The 18499-nt window shown below is 44.4% G+C and overlaps 1 protein-coding gene across 4 annotated transcripts in view; it reads right to left on the bottom strand.

Moving 5' to 3' along the window:
- Nucleotides 1-1188: 1188 nt before the first annotated feature.
- HS1BP3 (HCLS1 binding protein 3) overlaps nucleotides 1189-18499 on the bottom strand; it is a 60141-nt gene continuing 42830 nt past the window's right edge. For 3 of the 4 annotated variants that reach the window (XM_052688600.1, XM_052688617.1, XM_052688627.1), the window contains 2 exons: nucleotides 13193-13275; nucleotides 1189-6254 (listed from right to left, as the gene is read on the bottom strand). In XM_052688600.1, the coding sequence (XP_052544560.1) occupies nucleotides 6091-6254; nucleotides 13193-13275 (247 nt within the window). In that variant the 3' untranslated portion in view covers nucleotides 1189-6090. The other variant, XM_052688636.1, reaches the window with a different exon arrangement.

Below are 18499 nucleotides of genomic sequence, written 5' to 3'. Positions count from 1 at the left end.
AGCAGCCAAAACAAAGTGGAAGCTGCAGCGCCCATTGTGTCCTCAGGCCCCTGTCACTGCACAGAAACTCTTTGTGGGGAGTCGGGTGTTGTAACAGATGCACTGCCCCACTGACAGCCCATCCAACCCACGCATCAGCAGCTTGTCTGTAAAGATCTTAAGGAAGATAGTGCCAAAGGCATTACTCAAGTCCAAATAAACAATATCCACTGCTCTCCCCTCATCCATCAGGATGGTCATTTCATTGTAGAGTTTCATCAAGACGGTTAAGTATGACTTCCCCTTGGTGAATCTATGTTCATTTCACCTGGTGATTTTCTTGCCCTTCATTTGCCTGGAAGTGATTTCGAGGATTAGCTGCTCCATCACATTCCCAGGGATCAAGGTGAGGCCGACAGATTGCAGGTCCCCAGGTCCTCCTGCTTGCTTTCTTTGAAGTCAGGAGTGACATTTGATTTCTTACAAGGCACTTACTCCTCCTATTTTATGGGAAAATAAGCCAGCCTTAGCAAAGGTTCGGTAAAACAGCATCATGGTTGAAGAGAGGTCACATGAGAGAGAGTTTTTCTGGCCTGACCTTGCTGGCATAGATATTGCTTCGATATCTAGAAATATTTAAGAGTTAAAGGGTGCCTCAGGAACCAGGGAGAGGATTATTTCGACTCCAAACTTCCACGTTTTAACTCCACCCATGCATTCACAAATAACATCTGGCACGCCTCTGCTCAGGCAACGTTGGCTTTGTGAGTGCAGAGACAGAATAAGATGTTACAGTCCCAATGACTGCCACCTCCTAATGATTCTCATGACACTGGGCCTGCAGCAGTCTCAGTGGCTGGTCTGAGCACTGAGGCCTCAACTCCGCAGAGGAAATGCCTCAGTACACATCTACACAGTAAATGAAGTAAGAACAACAAAGAAAAGAAGATCATTAGGGAAACCTATCCAATAATAATGCAAATTAGTCCCCCTGCACAAAGACATTCACAGACCCTGGGATTTTGTGTACTTATTCCTTCTATTAAATGTGACATACTGAAATCTTCCCTTTGCCAAAAATGCTCTTCCACTCTCTCTGACCTCACTTAGACAAAAGGGCAGACTAGAAGAGAGATAAATACAATTTATGAAACACTTGGGACTGCTGCAAAAAAAAGGCCAGGCATAAAACCTTAATGAAACATATAATATTTTAAAATGTTTTATTTTGCTGGAACCTCTGAACAATTGATTGCCAGTAACATTCAAAAGTTCATTGTTTCTCTATCAATTGTTCCCTTTCTTACATGGAGCTGAATTTCTCCCTCCATGCTATTGTTGCTGCTTCTCCTGTTTCCTCTTTGCATCTAAACTTGCAGCACCAACTGCCTAATGTAGGTGAAAAGATACCCTAAATGTACCTCTGCTATTGGTTACAGCTTAAAAAAAAGGACTGTTTCTTGAAACAGCATAGGGTGTTTGCACAGTGTGAAAGGTCTCTGGCAGGTCATCGCACAGCCAGTGCAGTTCATCTATCACAGATGATGAGGCACTGTATGAAAACCATCAGGGCTGGGTCAATTAGCAAGAAGCAGGTTTTATAGAGCCCTTGCTGTGGGTATAGGCCCATGGGCAGCACAGACCTTCAGCAGCTACTGATTTCTCATTGATGTCAAACAAGCAGGTGAAAGCGCTTTCTTCCATCTGCCCACAAGAACCATCTGTGGCTTTGGTCTCATCTCCTAGAACTGCCATTTGCTTCTGCAAGAGCCCAAGGGTTTCAGTGGAGGACATCCCATTCCTTATTCACAACTGGGGTTGGATGCAGCTTTTGGTGTTGGATATCAGTAGTCATGAGCAACGGAATGGGTATGAAGAGCTCCCCAAAATGGGAGGCATATTCCACCAGAGAGAAGGTCTGGCATGTTTTTTCCCATGTGCAGTGTGAGGTGTGATGACTGCATCACCATTTCAGCCTTCAGGAGATATGAGGCAATTTGATGTAGCTGTATCCTCTCTCGCTGCAAGCTAAATGATGTCAAAGCTAACCTCTGAGCCAAGGCTTGGATCACACTTGGGCACTTGCTGCTGCCGAGGTGCTGTGTGATGACTTGCCAGTCTACAGTCACGTGTTGGAGCCTCTTAACATGGGTAAATCTGGGACAACTCCATAAAAGTCAATTTCACCGGTGCAGCACATCTGCACTGAGCTCTTTGCACACTTATCAGCCAGGCTAGGCCTGTTAGTCATCTGTTGTTCAAAACCAGACCGGAAAAAATACAAGCCTGGTTGGCATTCATTGAAATAAATGCTTCAAGCTGAGATTTATGGGAAACGGGCTGTGTAATGGGAAACAGATCTTTCCTTCAGAGCTCACGTGCCACTAGATGGTTTTACTATGTTCCACGTGTCCTTGCCAGTCATCTTTTGTCATGGTCAGCACATTTATCTTTTATTAACATGCTTTGGAAAGTCATGTTTAGCTGAGGAATTTTTTTTTATTTAGAAAGAATCTTCCTTGTGACTGAGTCGACATAGAAGGCTCATGTAGCATATCAGGAAAAAAAGCATTTATGAGAACTGCTGTGTGCTCACCACACATTGTGACTTCCAGCAAATGCCCCAGCAAAGCTGCTGTCCCAGCACTTGGTGGCTGGGCACCAGAAGGACTTGGAGGTGTTCAAGGCCAGGCTGGATAGGGCCATGGGCAACCTGATCTAAAACTCGATCTAGTTGTCGACAACACTGACCATGGCAGGAGACTGGAACTAGATTTTTGAGGTCCTTTCCAACCCAAGCCATTCTATGGTTCTGTGATTCAATGACTTTGCCTCCTCTGCTGCATAGGTGTTTGCTGGTCCTGGCATGTGTCAGGCCCAGCCCAGGGAGTTCCCCCACTGCATCCCCAGGTCTGGGAGCCAGCCCATAGCACAGACTGCTCCTACAACAGCATGGTGCTCCTTGTGCCGGCTGGTGTTGGTTCCGGATGTCTGCAGCCATTTCTCTATGATTAGAATTGTAAGATGCTTTTCAAAGAACTTCTGAGCACTCTCTACCTATCTCACAATCAAATCGGGTCCATAGCAGACTCGGAAACTATTCATTATCAGGTATGGGATGTTCCTGTCAATATTAATGGACTAGGATCAGATCATTTGCTAACCTACCTCTTCTTTCCTCCCCAAGAATATTGTGGATCTGAAAACCTACCTTCTCAATGTTCTGCCTTTCAACACATCTATCAGTGCTGGTTTGAATGCCAAAACCTGTCCATGAACACCAGATTTGGACTTGTCTCAGGCCAGAAGAATTTTGGAAGTAGCACTGCCCAGAGCAGGAAGAGTTAGACAGCATTGATGAAGGCTGAAAGGAGCCTGGAGTGATTTGCACTGCTCTCATGCCAGGAGCCACCTTCTCACCCTGCTCTTGAGCTGTACAGCATTGTCAGGCTTTCCTCAACAGAGGCTGAGATTTCACCAACCTGGGAGGGAAGCATAGAAGATATTTCATTGCTGAAATGACAGTCCCCAAGAGAGGGCAACCAGACCTGCTGAAGTATGCCAACAGGAGAAAGCGTGTCTAAAAAAAGGACATGGAGCTTTCTTTAACATTGCCCACACAAGTCAATCTTCATTTACATTTATTAACCAGTGCCTCTCTCTTTTGTGAGACTGAAAAACATCATATGGTCACTATGGTCACTATGGCCTGTGAGCAGGAGGTTTGCTAGATCCAGGCAACTTTCCCACCAGATTGCAGCAGTTTTTAAGTTAGTGAGATGAAGAGTTAAAACCCCGGCATATCTCTGACAACGGATGTTCCCCAATGAACATAAATCTGTCACTCACTTTGCAGTCCCCCTGAGGTCACCGACCACAGATATGCACAAGACAGCAATGGAAGGGGAGGCAGCTCTGTATGGATGAGCACATTAGTCACTGCAGTTCACAGGGTTATTTTTAATCTGTCTTCTGCAGGGGGACTCTTTCACACTGTATTTCTAGAAGGAAAAATGAGCTTGACATTGCCCTCCTTTTCCACTGTGAGAGAACAGAGTGTCTGCCAGGAGAAGTGACACCCACCCTGTTGCAAAGGGGCTTAACGACAAGCAAGTAGGAATTCAAGAAGCCAGCAGTGCAGTCCTTGCCTCACCTCTGCTCTGCTGGCTGCTGCATAGCTAAGCACAGCTACCTGGGCCTCGGCTGATCCACCACCAGGTATCCCATCCCAAAGCTTTTGCATTTGACCCTAGAGGCATTCCTACCAAAGCCATAGCACTCCAGAAGCCACCTTGCCCTGTAGCCAATTCAATAAATTTGCTGAAAGAGCTCTGGATGTCTTCTGGCTTCATTTGCTCAGGTAGGGACATGTGTGCTCAAACATGTAAGGCTGATGATGCAAGGCTCTGAACATGCAGAGGTCTTTTCACACGGGAGTGTCAGTGGCATCTCCTGCTTTTATCAGTCCTGCCATTCTACTGTTGGTGTTGTTGAGGTTATGCACGAGTAAATCCAAGATCAGATCTGACAAATACTTTTGACAAAGGATCAGACTGGCTGTGGCCACAAAAAGGGAGTTCTTTGCCATAAACAAGGAGTACCATGAGCCCAGGTGAAACCTGCAGTTGAAAGGTATAAAAGTCTACACAGGGAAAAAAGCAATTTTGCTGTAGACACTAGGAACAACACACAATTTCATAGGCAAAGACAACTGAAGTGCAGACTCTTTCCAAGTACCAGTGCTACCAGCAGCAGCCCTGTGCTCTGAATCTGAGATGTGAAGGATGGGGGAGTGGACAGGGTGGCTCCCGCTCACAGCATTATTTCCAGTAAACTCACAGCCCCATGTTATATCAAAGTAATGATGTCTTTACCCTTCTGGTGTGCTAGCAGACCAACTGTGCTGTCCCTGTTTCTATGAGGAGGATTCTACCTCTACCCAAAGGTAGCCATGCACCAGCAGGGAGTGAAGGCTGTAGGACATAGAATCATAGAATCATAGAGGTTGGAAAAGACCATTAAGATCATCTGGTTCAACTGTTGATCCACCATCAGTATGTTCACTGTACCACATCCCTAAGCGACACATCTCCATGTTTCTTGAAAACCTCCATGGACATTGACTCCATCACCTCCCTGAGCAGCCTGTTCCATGTGGCTTTAGGATAAGCAATTTCCTACCAGATGGAGAGGGCAGAGGTAAATAATCTCTAGGGCCTGGCCTGGCCTGGAGCACAGCCCTGCACAAAGCCATGGATTAGAGTCAGCAAGCAGCAAGCAGCAGGCTCTCTTAGCTTCTGGAGAGACCCCATCACTGTCAGCATGACATTTCTCTTTTAAAACCCAGTAGATGTGTTACTCAGATTAGGGAGAAAATTGGCAGAATGCAGGAAACGTTTCTGAAAGGTTTCAATATCAACAGAAGTTTCAGCTTATTGAGGCAATTTCCTAACTCTTTTAATCTAACCTTTCAACCCAGCAGTTTTATCCTAATGGACAGGGAAACACTTCAGAAATGATTAGATTCTCTATCGCTAGCTGCTTCTATGGGAGAGGAGGTTGGCTACAGGAGCAAATGAACAATAGTAAAATCCAGTAAATCGTTCCTTGCCATTTAATTGCATAATGCCACAAATCACACCAGTGTTGGATCTGTCCACATGGATTGCAGGGGCTGAACTCTGGCTTTTCCCAGCGTCTGTAAAGGAAAAACATTTCAACACTGGAGAAAATCTGGGAACAGAGATACAGATCTGTCTCTTTGCTCTTAAATTCACCACCAAATGCTTGAATTAAATTAAATGCCAATCTCTCCTCTACGGTTTAGTGAAAGCAACGCCAAATAATTGTTTGAGATACAAAAATTCCACCATAATCCCTTTAAGATCAAAATATCCACAGATATTTTCTTTAAAAGCTATGACAATTTTCAGGTTCTCACAAAGCTTCTGTCCCATTTGCTTTATTTATTTTTCCAGGAGGTCAAGTTGGTGTCAGAAGGGGAGCAGCCAGGTCTTGGTGCACCAGTTCTTGTGCACGTGTGTTAAACAAGAGAAGGCAAGAAGGCAGCACCCACAAGAAGACCTGGCCACTTGCAGTAAGGCCTCACTTTCAGTGCCATATTGCCCATTGACCTTGCTTATCGTTGATCCCCAGCCACTGGGGATTGTGACTTATTGCTGGAAATTCTGGTGTGTCTAAAGCAGAGCATGGCTTCCTTTTGGCTCCCGTCATCTCTTCCTTTGGGTTGTCAATATGTATGTGCTCTTCTTTTTCTGAGAGGAATTAGGTGACTGATTATTCCAGACTTTATCAGAAGAAGTGATGTTAAAGGGAGAAGTGGCCCTGCTTTGTACTCACAGGGTTTTGCAGGAGACAGCCTGAGCTGCTTAGACCATAGGCAGAACAGCCTTTAAAAGGATGGAGCAATTTACATACTGAAAAGAGAGAAAAAGCCCACTGATCAGATGCAAAACAAACCGATATAAGGCCTTTGCTGTCCTTCAGCAGGAAAATCTGCTGCACAATCCCGAAGGCTCAGCCCTACACAGACAGATTTTCTTTCTTGGGGAATGGAGCCTGTGCAGCTTTTTAGGGCATTTGGGAACATTAAGCTTTCTTCCTGTTTATCAGTCTGCTCTGCTTCACACACAATCTGCATGGTGAATTACAGAACCACTTTTATAAAGATATAGAAAAGAATGAGATGAGAAAGTGTTGGCAATGCGTAAGGCTCCATCCCTTCTCCCCAACATCACCTGCTCCCAGACCCCAGGGCACTGTCAGGCTTTCCTCATTGAATGATGGAAACTGATGGGGAGCTGGGTCACATACGGGCATTCAACTACAGATCAGGAATTCATCAAGTTGGCTTTGGAGCCCTTGCTCCAAAGAATGAAAGAGATAGATAGATAGATAGATAGATAGATAGATAGATAGATAGATAGATAAATAGATAGATAGATGATAGATAGACAGACAGACAGTGAAATAGGCAGACAGATAGATGGGTATAAAATTCATAATCTTAGTTGACTATGACACCCCAAAAGACTTGAGTGATTCTTAGACTTTTCAAATGCCATTTGAATGATGCAACTTCAGAATTCAACCTTTGAAACCCCATCAGCTGCCTCATCCTGGTACACCTGATGTCTGCAGGCTGCTCAGATGCTGACATTTAGATCAGTGATTTTCCATCCATGCTTCACAGCCCTGAGACCTTGGACGGGGATACAGAAGTTTCTCCTGTGAATGCTGCTGTATTTCCTGTCCTCTGGGATAGAGGGAAGGAAAGAGGGCATGAATGACGAGTACTGGCCGGGAGTGAGGAGACTTGAGGTGAATCCTGCTTCAGGGGGCAGCTAGTGTAAAATACACAACCTCTCCTTCCTCTGAGAGGGGACTGAAATCAGATACATACAGTCATGTCTGGATCATGGAGACGTATTTATTTGCATGCACTGCATAGCCCATTGAATATTTACTTTTCTGCACATACAAAGACAGGAAATCATTAGGAGATGTTCATGTTTACAGGGAATGTCAAACTCCAGAACATTTCAGCATAGTGAATTAGGTTAAAATGAGGCAGAGGGGAGAAATTACTGCCAAACAGTAAATGACTGTGCTCCTTCCAGCCCTGTTGTGCAGGTGGGAAGGGGAGGAGAGGGAAGGGAAGAATGAAGAGAAGAATGAGGAACTCATGGCTGCTGCAGCAGATGAAAAAGACTCCAAGGCAGCACCCACGGCTCATCAGCCTTAAAAGCTGTGGGGAGGAGCAGGGGCACCCAGTGATAGAAGAAGTGCTTGGGTTTTGCTTTTTTCTAGCTGCATCACTTCCCTGGTGGCACTCTGTTGGTGTTGACAGGTGCTCTCAAGCATCAAAATATTACCTTCCTCATACAGCTTACAAAGCTGAAATGTGCAAGCCCATGTTCCCATGAGCCTCCTGACTGGAGTCAGCAGAGGTTGAAACCTGGGTGCATTTACCAAAGTGGTTTGCCTGGGATCAAATGTGAGCTCTTGAAGGGAATCTCTCTATTCTCCCCATTTACTACTTCAGCTCATATCCAGGAATGGTCGCAGTGCAGTTAATGAAGTCTCTGGATGAATGAACTGCCCTGGAGCACACTCCTGAAGGGCCTTCACTCAAAGCAGTCCAAGGTATCCCCCATACACACTTCTCACCAATACCACTTCAAACACATCACAGCTTCCTTTGCTTTCAGCACCTACCTCCCAGATTTTTCCTTCCTTGTCACAGAGTGCAGATTTGCAGGAGCACTACCAAACAAATCTTTCACTCCTTGGGGCAGCAGGATATAGCTGCTGTAGGGCTGGGAGGTCGGCTCATATGTAACCCACACAGGCCCTAGAGGTATCTGGCAGGTGACACATGCTCTTCAACAACAAACTCAGCTCAATGATTTCCAAATCTCCATTCTTGTTTGGAAGGCAAGATCACGATGCTGATGCCAAGAGTGTGTTGCGCTGATTTGACTTGGTCACTTAAGGCAGTGTTTCAGGACATGGGGCTGGGTTTCTTTGCAGGCATGTGAAAATGGAAGAAAGGCCAAGGGCTCCCTCTGCATCCTCTGCTGAGCATAACTCCTGTCCTAGCTGGAACAGTCTGGCTGAGGCCATATGCCTGTCACAGTGTTTGGTGCCGCAGTCCTGCAGTGCTGATATGGAATTGCCTCCAGCTCCCTTGGAGGCAAGAGAAGATGCATCCAAAGGAGATCAGAGCATCCTGCTGAAACCTCTGCTGTTCTGCACATCTCTAGAAGGACTGATGTGTTTTGCTTTCTGAGGAACCATGTGTCTGCATCAGGCTAGATCCACTTTGGTGTGGCAGGAGGCATGAAGGGCTCTTTGTGCTCTTTTGGACAAACTGAGCTTAAGCACTGCTTGCAGAGAGCCTGGAGATTCTGTACCATGGCACATGGTACAAAAATGCAAGATCTTAATTTTACACATCCAAGATTTTCTGTGGGTGTAGGGCCCTTAGGATAACTTGTTAATTGAATGTTGAATCATTGCAGGAGATAAATAGCTCCTATCTTTTGCTGCACAGGGTGACACCAAATAATTTGCAAAATGAAGAACAGCACTTTGGAGAAATGAAATAGATAGAGGCACCTCTTTCCAACAACCTGTTTGCAGAGGGATGTCAGAGTGGTGTTTATTTCTTAGGTGTAAATGCAGCAGTGCAAATTCACAACAAGACAAAGACCTAGGAGCCTTCTGCTCTTCTACTTAGGGCTACATCTCTTTGTGTAAGTCCTGAGGACTGGTGTAGGGAACCTGCTTTGGTGGGGGGGTTGGACTTGATGATGTCTGGAGGTCCCTTCCAACCCCTACAATTCTGTGATTCTGTGAGATGGCACCTGGCTCCCTATCCTGCTGAAATGGGGCTGGCAATAACATCCCTCTGAGCACATCCCTGCCTCAGGCAGCTGAGGTCTGGAGTAGACCAGGAAATTGCTTCACTGTACAATTTTAACAACCCAAAATTAAACTGAATCATTTTTCCTGAGTGAACTTCCGCTTTTCAAAATAAACGGCCGATGTTTTACTTTATGGCTTTGGTTTTTAGTTTTGGTTTTCTGCTTGAGATTTTGCCCTTTTTGCATCAATTTGAAACAAGGTATTTTCTGCAGCCTTCAGATTTCCCTAAGGACAAGCCCAACACCTCAGCATGTCCAACTACAGCTTTCCCAGCACCTGCATGTACAAAGTGCTTTTCTAAGAATTCCTGTGAAAACGCACTTTTGATGTGAGATGAGCACACAGCAGATAGGACAGAGTTCTGGTGATACAAGTCCCACCTAGGGCAAATACCCTGCACTCCGTTTTCCCTGCCTTGGCCACAAACCTCTCCATGTACCCGCTGCCAGCACAATGTTGGCTGGCTTGCCTGCTAACAAATGACCTGAAACACATTTGCAGGCCCAAAATAATGCTCATGGCGTGGCTCCAGCCCATCAGCCCATCCTGGAATCCCTCCCAGCAGCTGCAGGCCACGGCCTGCCCTTCTTACAGGAGGGGCCCAGCATGGCTGTGGGGAGAAGGCCTCCCTAGGCAGGATCCATTTCACCTAAGTATAGATGCCCACAGCCTGCGGCTGAGCTCACTGGCCATGGTGGCCAATGGTTCCCTCCTGGAGGCCAACAAGCACTTCCAGAGGGTATTTTGTCTTGCCCCACATTAGATGACGGTCAGAAGAAGCAGCCCAGAAGCACCAGTTGTTTCTGTTGAGTAAAAAGGTGTTACAGCTTTTTGCTCTGATATACAGCCCCACCTCTCCTGTTAGGTGCTTAAACATGGGCACCGTGTCTGCTTGGCCCAACCTCCTTCTTGCACGCCCTGCTCCAAGCAGATCTGCTGGCACCACAGCCTCTTTGGAGCTGGAATCAAGCAGCTCACAGGGAAAGCCTTGCTCAGCCCATTCCTGCACAGGGCTTAAGGAGAAATGTGGGAGGAGCATGGGCTGGCTGCTTGTGGGCACAATCACTAGGGCACACTCAAGAAAATTCACAGAGCTGCCATAGGGTTATAGTTCTGGCAGCACACACACTGTATACGATCACAGAATCATTAAGGTTGGAAAGCCCACTAAGATCACCTAGTCTAGCCAGCAGCCCCTGCCTGTGACTGCTCTCGATATGTCACAAACTCAGTGTGACATTTACCCTTTTCTTGAACACCTCCAGGGACGGTGACTCCTTCATCTCCCTGGGCAGCCTGTGCCAATGCATCACCACTTCTGAAATATTCCCTAATATCCACTTAATGCCTTCTGTCACGCAGATAACCTTGTGAAGACTTGGGTTTTACTTGTCTGCTTCTAACTAATAAAGCAAAAGGCACAGCTCTAACATCCAAGTGTTTTCTACACCGATTTCCTAACCCCTCTTTGAAGGCATGGGATTGTAAGGCCTTCTCCTCTACAGGGCTCTATTTAGCCCAAAAGAAGAATGTTCTGCTTCCTCATCTGAAGACTGATGGACTCCGTACTGAACCAAATAACTGAGCATGTCCAATGTTATCCCAATTAAAATCTAACAAAGGTTAAGGAACTAAAACTCATCTCACACTCATGGCAGTTGTATTCCTACTGGTTTAACCACGTGCCAAATGGGATGACCTTCTCACTTACGACATGTAATTGATAAGGAAACAGTAACAGGAAGTTTCCAACTGCTAGAAACAAAGCAGATCCCAGAAAAGAAAGTTTTTTATTCATACCCCTATGTCTCATTTCTACAAATCCCCCGCCACACCGCTAACATGGTACCAGGGGCAGAAAGCCCCACTGTTCTCAATCTGCCATGCCTCAGTGACCCAAAAGCTTCTGCACTGAGTCACTGACGTTGCTTCCACTTGCCAGGAAGAGCATATAATTGCTTGCTGCCAGCATTTCAACCATGTTCCTAAGAACTGGGAATGCTGTCAGGACATTCGGAATATTCAACTTCAAGTGCTGTTGCTGACAGTTTCCATTTTAGGCCCGGTTACATCCATGCCCACACTGAAGGAGTAGAAATGCTTTCCTGCTAAGATAGCAGCTCTGTTTTTGGGAGGCCACGAAAAGCCTCCAAAACAGGGCTTACTACCTGTTTTCATTTTTAGCAAATTGCAGTAGCTAGTACTAGTGTTTAATCCTTTCTAACTGTTGTGCCTTTGAAGGCACCTCAGGTTTCTGCTGGGACAAGTCAACAGCAATCTTGAAAGAAAGTTTCTTTTTTAAAAGCTCTGTATTACCTGATCCAAATCCAGCAAATGCTTTATTCCCACTGACTGTGGCTGTGCCAGAAATTCGAGACTGGACATGGAAGAGGAAGGTGACTTTTAAAGGAATTTGGAGTTTGGGTTTGTTTTGCTGACATAATAAAGAAAACAGTTAAGCTTTTCCTCATTTATTTGTAAAGGTTGTTCATTTCCTTCTTATATTTCATTGGAAAAAATGGGAGGAAATTCAGATTCTCACACCCTTAGTGTTGGGAAAATTCATTAGCAATCCCAGAAAATGTTTTTGTCACAAACATTGTTAGACATTTTAAAACGAAACAGCAATTCTACAATATCCTGTTCTATTGATTGTTTTCTATGCTTAATCATAAAATCATAGGTTGGAAAAGACCTCTAAATCATCCAGGCCAACCATCCACCTACCACCAATATGGCCCACTAAACCACGTCCCTCAGTGCCACATCTCCATGTTTCTATAACACCTCCAGGGATGGCGACTCCACCACCTCCCTGGGCAGCCTGTGAGAGTGCCTGTCCACTCTTCCAGAGAAGTTTTTCCTAATATCCAACTTGAAACTCCCCTGGTGCAACTTGATATTACCAGCTCTCCGGCTACTCCACAGTCAGCACATCTTCCTAAATTTCTAACAATACAGGGGAAAGATAGGCTTTTTTTATGTGTGTGTGTTAGCATTTCAAGTTATCCTTATGCATGCCACAAAAAAAAAAAGAAAAAGAAAAAAAAAGTAAAAACAAATATGAAAATCCCTTAATCCACGAGACTTTGTTTGTTTAGCATTTTTAGTTTAGCCTCAAGGTTCATGGCCAAGATAGGAAACCAGACAAATTTTTTGGCTGGCTCTACTGCAGAGTACCAAGTTAACTGTGGGAAGATAAATAATCCTCCATAGTTTTTCCATCTTGTCATATGTATTGCATACGTATCTATTATCAGACAGAAACACAGAGCTTATAAATGACTCCAATCTCTTTGATCTCGGTGCCTGATGAGGTGTCTAAAACAAATGAGTATTGTTTCCTTGAAATGGAGGTTAACAAAATTGCTCTGGAAGAGCCCAGGGAGGCAACAGGTCTTTGCCAGTGGCATACGCCGAACACCCAGCCAGCTAAGGGCAGCTCAGGTGGGCTAAAGAGAAAAGGAAACAGTTAAAAGGAAAAATAAAAAAGAAAGAGCAACATAAAAGGATTTAAAAAATCATGCTAAATGCAGACGATACAGGTTTCATTCTCACTGATTACTGCACAAGGCATTACAAGTCAGTACCTTAAAGGTGATTGATGGCAGTCAATCTGGTAATGACTGCCCTGAAAGGAAATGGGCCCACTCCTAACTGCTCTGCAGAACTGAGCGTGCAAATGTGTACCTTGCAAACATGGGAAAATTGAGCTGGTTAATCTGGCAAGTGCAATACTGTTCAGAAGAGCCTTGTTGCTCACCTGTCTCAGCCAAAACTGTTGCTCTGGGCACAGCCACACAAACAGCCTGCTGCCCGATCCAACCCAGTCTGCACGTTGCCAGCCTGGAAATAGGAGGAAGCAGCATTGAGCCAGGCTTGGGACAGTGTCCTGTCTCATTGCTTAAGGAAATTTGTCTGTTGTAAGATGGAGAGCAGAGACAGTACCACCAAGCTGTTATATTAAAGGCATCTGAAGGGATTTTGTGAAATCTACACCAGCACAGCAGAGGACACCCGAAGCTCCCTGTAATTTTGCCTCTCCCTCTCTGCTTACAGTAGCACAGCCTCTTCCAGCAAAGGCAGAAGGTGAAGCCAGATGGATCTGGGGCTCAATTGACCACCAAACACACACTGTCAGCATGCAATAGGAGAGGTTTGCAAAGCAAAACAGCAATTGGTGACCACCCACTGTCCTCATGTACACATTTGGGAAAGTTATTCCTACTTCTAGTTGGGTCCTCGGGACCAAAGAGTCCAGATGGCTCTATTGCATCTCTGGTGGGACGTGGGAAATGGAGATCAGAAGATTAGCAGTGGAAGTGCCCCCCATGCTACGCTGAGCCACCGATGAAGACAGGCCTGTATTTCTTTTTCATTCCCCATGATAAAGATGAATTTACCACATCATTCAATATAGAAATATGTTTTCTTTTCAGGTAAGGCATTACAACTATAATTAGCCAGCAGATCTGGACACAAGAAATTCCTCCAGGGGACCACACACAAGATTAAATATGGGAGCTATTAAAGGTCAAGGCACAGGAAGGCATAGGCAGGAAAGTAAATCACTGTAGCCTGCAGATTTGATTGCATAATGGGGGAAAGCACTGGGTAGCTGGGACTCTCAGCATTCAAGGTAAATAAATGATTATTTTTGTTCACAGGAAGAGCTTGTTAATATACCCAGACACTGTTAAACTGAACCATTTCTATCTGCTTCTCCAAGGTGAAATCAGTGGCCTTAAATTATTATCACAAGCCAATAGTCGGAGATGCTTGGGATCGTTAGCACAAATCCCCTGGACAAACTTAAAAAGCACAGAGAAATGAGCAGAGAAACAAGCTTTCAGTAATTACCCCAGGAATTTAGTAATTTTATTTTGTTTGCTTTTATGTACACTTGAAAAACCATGGGGGTCATCTCACCAAAGGACCATTAAACAGATCATTACAGCTCTGGTCCTTCAGGGGAAGAAAAAGGCTCCGAGCACTGCATAGAGACCAGGCAGATGCCTTCTTCCAGACCATCCTATTTCTCACATCCTCAGTGGTTCTCTCCATACCAACCAGGCTTGAGCTGTGGTGTCATAAATCATCCTGATTTGGCTGGGTGACTGAAATTCCCACATTAATGTGGCACTATGACCACAGAGCCAAGCCATGGATATAAACAGTTCCAAACACCCGAACGTGGTATGATTCCTAGGTACTGGAAAGAGAGTATATTTGAACAAACAGTGGTGGCTCTTAGTGCAGCAGGTGTCAAGTTTTTGTTTATGGTGATGGTTTCACACTGAGGTTCCTGAGCATCTCAGTGAAAAGGAGCATAGAATAACCTACTGTAGAGAAGCTCCTTTAGGAGGGGGCTGGACTAGATGAGCTCCAGAAGCCCCTTCCAACCTCTGTGATTCTGTGCTAATATGGCTTATTAAGGCTTATTCCACTCAACTTTGCTGAGTGTTTTGATGATGCTTGTTATCTACTCATCCTTGAGATATCTTTCACTTTTGACTTCCTAGGCAAATTAGGGTATCTACTCATCTTACCTTTTAAGGAGGCATTTGAAGCAGCACCAAGGAATGGCTGAAGTCTTCCTCTGATACAGTGACACTTCTACTGCTCACTGCAGTTATAACACATGTCAAGAGTAGCTCTTTAAAAAAACCTATACTGCAAATCAGAATTTCTACTGACTTCAGGAATCTCTCCTGAGTAACAGTAAATAAGAATGACCTTGTTGTTATACAGCCAGCAGGCAGATCTTATTCAGGGTGCAGGGAAGCAGCACGCACTGAAGACGTTCTGTTCTTTACGTCACCATATCCTCACTGAGTGACTCAGTACAAGGTTTGGATTAGATCAGTATGGCATTCTTCACTACAGCCAAAAGCAGATGACTGCGTGGAAGTATGAAAATATTTGTTGAATATTCTCCTTCCAGCAACTTGTAGCTCAAGGACTTCCCAGACTGTAAGAGGCGTCTTTAACAATCCCTGATAGATTCCTCTTTCATGAGTCTAGCTGTATCTCCTTGACTCCATATAAATAAATTTTTAGCATCCACACCATTCTTATATGAATCAAATTTAGTCTCCAAATATCTATGACTAATCAATCCTTTAACCAGCTCCATTTATATTTGAACTCCCATTGCAATACTTACTATGAATTTGTCGTCATTAACTTTCATTGCTATTATTTTTACTCTCAGAGGTGTGTTCTACAAATGGCTGTCCAGAAACATGGGCACGTGATTTTCCTTCACTTTAACTTCTCATTGGATTCAAATAGTTTCATAACAACAGAATGTAAAAGGGTTACAAGGAAGATCAGAAATATAGTAAGGGCTGAAAAATTGGATCGGGGGTTTAAGAATGAACCAAAGAACCGGTGCAATATGGAAAGTAACTGACTACACGCAGTCCAGATGTTGCTGTTGGGATGTAAAATAAGAATATAGATAACAAGTCACAGTAAAATCCCTCCCTCTTCATGACTGAGGGGTTCAAACTGTCACAATTAAGAGCACATAGTGATTGATGGGAAATGTGGTTGACACACGCGTGTGTACACACATGCACACGCCCAAACAGTCAGGAATCCCTGATGAGATTACTGACACATATCTAAGAGAAAAATGCTTTTTCTGTACTCTGTATTAAATCTAACAACCACAGGGATCGGTCATTTACAGTCTCTTTTCATTAGGTAATGTCTAAGTGCCCCCTGAGCGTGCTGTGTTTTCCTGACCTTAAATTACAGGCTGCCTTGTGTACTCCAGTGCAGCAAGCTCAGCTACAATGCAGAAGTATCAGTTTCAATTAATATATTTCTTCAGATCCAGCCCAAATCGCTGCTGCCTGAGCTAGGTCTTAAATACTGTGTGTGAATTAGCTTTACTAAAAATGTAGCACACAACTAATATGAACAGATGATTCACCATTCATTTGTGAAACACCCAAATTAGTGAAATCAGCATTTTAACTGAGACCCAAATAGTGACGTATATAGAGTTCCATGTTATTAGTGCTGTACCATACAACAAGCAGAAGGTTATGCAAAACAAGCAGAAGCTTCTAGAGCTACAGAGATATCCACTGTAAGCTCTAATTACCAAAGAAAATATCTTTACAGGGCTTAAATTTAATTCTACTGCTCTCCAGATCTTCGGATGAGCTAGCTGTTATTAATGTCAAAAGGTGATGCCTGTCAGCCAAGAACTACACCGGAGTCCGTAATTGAATTTCTAGAGTTGTCAAGAGGAGTCTAATAAAATAGCTGCTACTGGGAGTGATGCATGCGAAAAAAAAGCTCTGGTATGGCAAGATGCAAAGTATGTTGTGTGGTTTCCCAATGTCATTTCAAATAATATGTTCAATTTTTCTGAGCTGCAGTTGCCTGGCATTCTTCTCCCGTATAATAATGATTCATTATATATAATTTATTCAAAGACTATCACTCACCTCTAAGTGCCTATAAATATTACTGGAGCTAGACATTTGCATTGTAAAACAAATGCGTAACACGGGGATTTATGAAGGATCCTTTTACATCAGTTCCTTGATTGAAAAGGGAGATTTTTCTGAAGTAAAACAGACCTTGAGATCATCTTAAAAATCTGCCACAGGAAACAATTAACAGCTCTTCCTTCCCTGTGTTGGCTGGGTAATTTGACAATTTAGGGAAGGGTTGAGGACCAAATATTCCTTGCTCAGGTTAAATGGATATTGCCATACTGCTGTTTCATCAGTATTACTGGGAACGTTCCCATGGTTATAACAGCCATGCATAACATCTGCCCTCCCACTGCTTTGCAAAAGCGTGAGCTATTTCTTAGTGGTGGTGGCAGGCTGACAGATGCCACTGCCATGAGGAAAGGTGAAAGCAAAATATGATCCCGTCTGGAACAAAGGCTGCAGACTGTGGCACCACACAAGTGTTAAGGAAGGGGTGCGGGATGCTGGCAAATTGGTATGTGAGTATGTAGCAATTCTAAATCCAATGCGAGATGACAGTACTCAGACAGGATACAGTGAGGCATGGGAAGCTGGTATTGTAATGATGTCCTGACCTGGCTTGCTGCCTCCCTCACTGGGTGGGTGTTCAGTGTAGAAAACAGACCGAGGCGTATTTGTTCTCTTCTGTGCCAATGAGAATTAGAAATCACAAATTTAAGTTCCAGCAAGGAACAGTTATATCAGACAGCAAGAAAAGATTTCTAATAGGATGGTCAAGAACTATAACAGAACCCCCATGGAGGCTATGACATCTCCAGCACTCTGTCCAGCCACGCTTTTACAGGCAGGTTAGAAAAATGACTATGAGAGAGAACATACAGGTATAATTACAGCCACTGCAAGAAAAATTCACTGGCCATACTCCAAGATCTCTTCAGTCTGCCTATGTTCAGTCACCTTTTTCAGCTCTGGCACCTGCCAAACGTTACAGCAGCAACCTCTTACCAGTAACACCCTGTCCACGACAGTAAGAGTTGCTACCAGTGGGACACAGGCCAGACGTTCTGGCTTTAGGCAGGACAAACTTGTCTTCACAGACCTGCCAGGTCTGCATTCTCTTATTTTGCTAACTTATTAGAAGAAATCTTAACAATTTTCCTGTGTTGAACCTTCATTAGGGCTGAAGATCTGCACTCAGTCTGATGATTGTTAAATTCATGACCCTCCATATGGCAGCTTTAGCAGTGTTCAGGTCAAGTGCCAGGCTGCAGGCCAAAAATACAGAAATACAATCAGTTTCCTGCAAGTGCTCCATCAAGTGGAGATGAAGATTCCTCAGAACTCAGCTAAATATGCAGTGGTTGGCTCATGATACCAGGCTGTGCAACAGGAAGGCTGTCCTGACTTCAGTCCTCTGCTACTCTCTCCGATGTCTGTGGCAAGTCATTTGTTCTTTCCTTTGTGCCTTTGCTATCCATCTGCAGAATGGGATTAAACAAGCTTCCTAATTGCATCAGGACTCCGTGAGAACAGACAGGATCAGGTACTTCCTCTGCCCATGTACAGTCTTACCATTAGCTGCTCTGAAAGGAAATAGGAGCATAGTTACG

The sequence above is a fragment of the Tympanuchus pallidicinctus genome, unplaced genomic scaffold, assembly GCF_026119805.1.
Source record: "Tympanuchus pallidicinctus isolate F22 unplaced genomic scaffold, pur_lepc_1.0 scaffold1, whole genome shotgun sequence".
NCBI classification, from domain to species: Eukaryota; Metazoa; Chordata; class Aves; order Galliformes; family Phasianidae; genus Tympanuchus; species Tympanuchus pallidicinctus.
This window is presented reverse-complemented; position numbering and strand designations above follow the sequence as displayed.